The sequence below is a fragment of the Musa acuminata genome, chromosome BXJ3-3 (genome assembly GCF_036884655.1).
Source record: "Musa acuminata AAA Group cultivar baxijiao chromosome BXJ3-3, Cavendish_Baxijiao_AAA, whole genome shotgun sequence".
NCBI lineage: Eukaryota > Viridiplantae > Streptophyta > Magnoliopsida > Zingiberales > Musaceae > Musa > Musa acuminata.
Window position 1 is genome coordinate 25,668,745 of NC_088351.1, and position 5,961 is coordinate 25,674,705.

Genomic DNA, 5,961 nt, shown 5'->3' on the forward strand with positions numbered 1-5,961 from the left:
CGACACAAAGAACATCATGGAATGTTTTATATCGAATATCATAGAATATATCATAATGTGAAACTATCAATCATGGGATTATATTAGACTTTGACGAGGACATCAAATCATTTAGTAACAAATTTTTTTATATTTATTTATTTTCTTATTGAGCAGATGTTATTATATGACAACTTATTAAATATGTAAAATATTTCTAAACTAATCAAATTTATTTTATTAATAAACCCACTAAACTACTTCTACATCATATGTTTCAGATGTGTGAAAACTCATCGCGAGTTTATATAATTGATATATAAATAAATAGAATATCTTGAGTTAGACCAAAAATTTTGGTACCACTATGATGTAGGGTGATTAGAAACAAATCTTTTTCTTGATGAGAGGAATAGAAATAGGACTAAGCTCTTATAATGAATACCTTGCACCATCCTCTGTATCCTGCACCTTCTTACATTTTGCACATGGATGATGAAATCATACCAAAAATACAAATATATAATCTCGCACAAGTAAAAAAACACTCAATTTATTATTCAATTTTTTATTAATTTATTATAATATTTTTACACCTTTTCATAATGCAAGTATAAGAATGGAAAGAAAATACAGAAATAACAAAAAAAATATAATTACATCAAATCAAACATATGATACCTTTAATATGAAGATAAATTTTCTTATATTTTCTTACATTTGCTTTTTTCTTGAGTAGATGTTATCATGTGACAACTTAATATATATGAAACAAATATCTCTAAATTAATCAAATTTATTTTATTAATAAATTAACTAAATTATTCTGTATTATTATAATATCCCAATTTAATCTCATAAAAGCATTTTACAAACATTAGAATGTGTTTAAACATTTTCAACTAATCATTTTGACTGACTCCACAAAATTAACCGATCAATTATCACATGACATTTACAGCAATACATAAAGTCCCATACGATTCATTTAAATGAATGAAATTAAGTAAAAACATTTGGATCCAAAAAGATTGCAATGAGTAAAACCGAGTCGAGATTTGCTCTGGTTTGTAACCCAAAGTGAATGACCACGCTTACCATAACAATATTATGTCTACGATAACTAGTCACCCAATAAACTTCTTCGGATTAACATTCTACTAGCTGATAACAGCATGCAAAACAGCTATAAGAGCAGGTAAAACAGTTATAGAAGCACGACATCCTCCAGAGAGAGCATGTAAAACAGGGGTTTGCAAATACAACCCAGCAGAAACAAAAAAACGAAGTATCAATGTTAGTGTTATCATGCTTTAGTTTCAGATCAAGATGGACAACCAGACCTCTGTAGAAACTACATGAAAATTAACTGTATGTTAGACCAAATGCTAAATATCAAAGCTAAACAAAAGCCCTATCGTTGCTAAATCCTGCAAAAGCAAAACATCATGTTGCTCAAACCACCTAGAGGTTCACAATCAGAACAAGTTACTTATCTGGAAAAGCATACATGCATCCAATGGGAATAGTATGATCACTCCTTGGAAGACTTGTTAATGAGCGACTTGTGAATGTGGGGGATGACTCCACCACCAGCGATAGTGCCCTTAATTAGGGTGTCAAGCTCCTCATCCCCTCGGATAGCCAGCTGAAGGTGGCGCGGAGTAATTCGCTTCACCTTAAGATCCTTGCTAGCATTCCCTGCAAGCTCCAACACTTCTGCTGTTAAGTACTCCAGGATTGCTGCCGAGTACACAGCTGCGGTGGCACCAACACGTCCGTTTGCTTGAATCCTTGACTTCAATTGCCGATGAATTCGGCCGACAGGGAACTATCATAAGGCAAGTGCGCAACATTAACAAAATTTTAGATGCATGCAGGTATGATAATGCTGACAGCAGATAGGATGACCCTTAATGTGAGCATACTATGCAAGTTAACCAATTTAATTTTTCCACTTTAAAAAAGACAGACTGCTTTTGATTTGGCCATGCATAATGTGAGTAGTTGACATGGGTTAACATGATTTTAATTTGGCATTGAAGAGATTAATAAATTTGTGAAGAATTTGAAGTTACATCAATATATTCAGGATGAAATTGCAATAATAACAATGATGCTCATTTCTCAGGGGCAATGTTTTGGAATCCCGCTGCTCACTGTTAAAAGTAAACAATTTGAAACAAGTGACAAAACCATGCAAAATGTTGATTAACAATACATGAACATGTTAAAGAAAACTGCATATTTGTTTTTTCAATACGTATTATTTACCAATGTAAATTACAAAACAAACAGAAATCACCAAACGACCAACTATCAGAACAGCTTCATCAGTTGAATAACATCAACTATGCCATTTAGCACAAATCCATAACAATTTGAAAACATAACAGTCAACACTTAACCCATCTTAACAGTAATTTCAACCCATCTACAAGCAGAATAATCTTATAGAAACCATTTTCCATCAAGAAAATAACTATTGAATAATCCCAGAACATTTTCTTTGCCACAAGCAATCACCTAAGAGCTACAGCTTCATGAGACAGACTACATCCACCTGAACCACCACAAATCCATATGCGGATCATCTAATATATGGGCACCAATATTCATCCATCAACTAATTGAGTTCATCCCATGAACTAATTATGCATATCTATTCTTGCAGCATAGGCATTTAGATGTTGCAAACACAGTATATCTTCCAAGTATTGTTAAATAGCAATGACATAACAAGGTAATTTGAATTATTATTTTTTAATACTAGTTTATTTTAATAAGAGAGTGAGAAAGAAAGAGAGAGATATATATCAATCCTGACATGACCCATCCTACTATCATGTTAGAATCTTTACTAAACCCAACACTAAACACCCATGAAATCCGACAGTCATAGATATATAATCTAATCAACTGGGTAAGTCCAATTAACTCAAGGGTGACATGAACATCCATTATTAAAATAATTTAACCCAGTTACAATTCCAAACTCGACAAATGGAACTCGATCAACCCATTAATTGCACGACTAGAGCAAATTATAGGACTCCACCACAAAACAATTAGCATGTAGAACTAATATTTCTGAGCCTTCAGATAAGGAAACTTTTACTTTGACAAATTGATCCAAAACATGATTTTTTAATAACAGAATTCCCTAAAGAAAGAAACCAATATCAAAGATGAAAAAAATCAGAGTTCATCCTACTAAAGAATGTTACAACAAACTGATGTAAACCGATCTGCATAAGAGCAACCAGAGAAAAGGAAAACAAGAAACGAAACTTATAAAAGGCCAAACACCTTGATGATTAGTGGATCTTCTCCGGTCAGTAATCTGTTCTCTCTATGAGATGCTGGTAACTGCTCACCATTGCTGAGGGGGTGGCATGAGAAGAAACAAAAGACAAACACTGACAAAGGTGAAAGGAAGTGCCCTTAGCCTTTGTGCACAATCAGTGGAAACTCTTCAAGCGCCCTCCCTAAGCCTTTGTGCTTGCATTTGTTTGGGCAAAAAAACGAAAGAAACGTTCTTTTGCCGAATAAATAAATGGTCCTATATGAACGACAGTGGCATCTTCGTATTCCAGACTGAACCAACATATCAAATATGAGTCTTTCAGAAACCACAGCATGTTAAACTACTACCACGTTAGATGCATTGGATCTATCAATAATCCCAAACCACAACTCTAATAACAGGATAGCGCATTTGAAACAACAGCAAGATAAACCCTAATCCTACACAGTCCCATGTAAATGTAAACCATCTATCAGAAGCAACGTTGTAGGAAGCTGACCAAGGACTGAAGACAGATCAACAAAAATTACCTGCAACCCGGCTCGGGCCGACCGCGATACGGGCTTCTTCTTGTCCTTGTCCTTGTTCCCTGCCGTCGTCTTCGCCGCGAGAAGACCCTTTCCTCCCTTTCCTGCCATCTGTCAACTCCCTAAAACCCAAGCCAAGCATCAAGCCAAAACCCAGATGAGAACATCACAAACTCAAAACCTGCACCTAAAACGCTAAATCCAACGAGAACTGGCCCCCTAACGACGAACGAAACGCTAGAAACAGAAGTACGACAGAGGAACCTTAAATTCCTCCTCCAAAACCCAGAATCTAGCGCCGAACACAACCGGAAAGAGCCACGATCAGAGCCCCAAGGCGAAGAAACCATCCTCGAGTCGAGAAGAACGACCGAAGATCTGAAGGATGTCAAGGGAGAGCAAGAAGTACCTCTTCCACTTCTCTGGCTTTCCGATCTCAGCACCAAAGCGGGCGTGAGAGGGTAGAAATTAGGAGAGGGCTAAAATGTGAACGGACTTGGAGCTTTTAATTTAGAATTTTGTCTTTACTATTTATAGTCTCTTAAAAAAATTAATAATATAATATTTTATTACTTACGATCCTTTTTTTTTTATTTCCTTTACCTCTCCGCATGACATCTTTTTAAATTAAAAGATATAGTCTCTCTTAAGCTATTATAAAATTTATACAATTTCAAAAATATTAAATATTATAATAAATATTAAATTTTATTTTTTTTTATTTTTAATTCATCTTATTACATCATTTTTTTCCATACGATTAAGAAGATGATAAGAAGAAAGAAAATCAAAAGTATAGAGTGAAAAATTGTTATTAGAATTAAATTATAAATAAAGGATATATATTTATATATATATAATTTATAAATATTTAAAATTCTTAACACGAAATTATAAATAATAAAAAAGGATTACACATAGTAATCTTCATATACTTAGGACGGGAGTTCCCAAAGTGCCCTCATACTTAACCTCAATGATCGAGAGGAGAATGCGGTCAGGACACAACTCATATTCCGATAATCGACTCGACGACGACTTCGTCCCCGGATTTGCTGTAGGCCTTTACTGGACTCACATCCGGTCCATATCGCTTCGATCCGGATCCAATTAGGAAAATAGAATCCAATTCAATAGTTCGGATTCCGCATGTCATCGGAGCCCGAAGAAAATCTACATCCGAGTAGGAACATGAGGCCGTGGCAGCTTTAAGATTCGCGCTGCCCATGGTCGACCGAGAGAAGCTTGTGTAAATGCCCAAAAGAAAAGGCTCTCTTCTGCCAGGATCTGTGTGCAACCCAGATGGAGAATTTGCAGAATATAAGTTCGCATCCTTGAGATGCCAAGACTGTAGAAAGCTTCGTCAATCTGAGTACAAACATGCACTTCATTTCGATGAATTTGCTGCTTCAGTGAATGATGATGCGGCTGAAAGCACAAATTGTTTGTCTATGGTTCTGGGAAACAACTAAATGGATTCACAGGCTGAAACCAATGCAGGGAGCAAGGAATTTGCTGCGGAGTCAAAGAACAATCTTGCATATAAAGTTTGATGAGGAACAGCAATGGCACTGCTCCTTTGGAAAGAGCTTCAACCATGCATTGAAGTGGCTTTAGCAGCACTAACCGCACACAGGAGTGAATTGGATAAAGGATCGAACCAGTGGCTTATAAGACGAGGAGGAGGAAAAGGATTAGGCCAAGATGACTTCAAGTTTGGCACGATGAGAAAGAACTGTTACTTCCCAGTGCGGACATATATGACTTTTGCCTACTGTGATGTCGACATGATAAGGCCACACCAAAGAACTCAGAAAGCTTAGCATTTGAGGACATCATGTTCTATTTCTGCCTAACAAATTCATTAGTGTTTGTCATGATATGGTCGTTGGAACAATGAGTGCTGATGGAACTAACATCTAATATCTTGCCATTTGTGTACTGAAAAAATAGCACCAACAGAGGGATAGAAGAAAGAACAAAACATTCACATGGGTTGGCTCAAAATAAGACTGATTATAGTGATCAAATAGGATGATGTTTCACATTTGTTTCAGCTATCTTAAGCTTTAACTGGTTCGAGTGTGAGTACTTTAGAAACTTCAATCTGTGGAATCATGGTAATAATCTAACCAGAACACTTGGGCA

General features: G+C 35.8%; 1 protein-coding gene across 2 annotated transcripts; it reads right to left on the reverse strand.

Moving 5' to 3' along the window:
• Nucleotides 1-1,265: 1,265 nt before the first annotated feature.
• Nucleotides 1,266-4,318, reverse strand: LOC135633326 (probable histone H2A variant 3). Of its 2 annotated transcripts, none has more exons than XM_065142663.1 (3): nt 4,223-4,318; nt 3,817-3,935; nt 1,266-1,810 (listed from the first exon to the last, which is right to left on the reverse strand). In XM_065142663.1, the coding sequence occupies exons 2-3, from the start codon at nt 3,922-3,924 to the stop codon at nt 1,514-1,516; spliced, it is 405 nt and encodes a 134-aa protein (XP_064998735.1). In that variant the 5' UTR covers nt 3,925-3,935; nt 4,223-4,318; the 3' UTR covers nt 1,266-1,513. The 2 variants fall into 2 exon arrangements, with proteins under 2 accessions (XP_064998735.1, XP_064998736.1); XM_065142664.1 differs by lacking the exon at nt 4,223-4,318 and adding an exon at nt 4,078-4,216.
• Nucleotides 4,319-5,961: the final 1,643 nt, after the last annotated feature.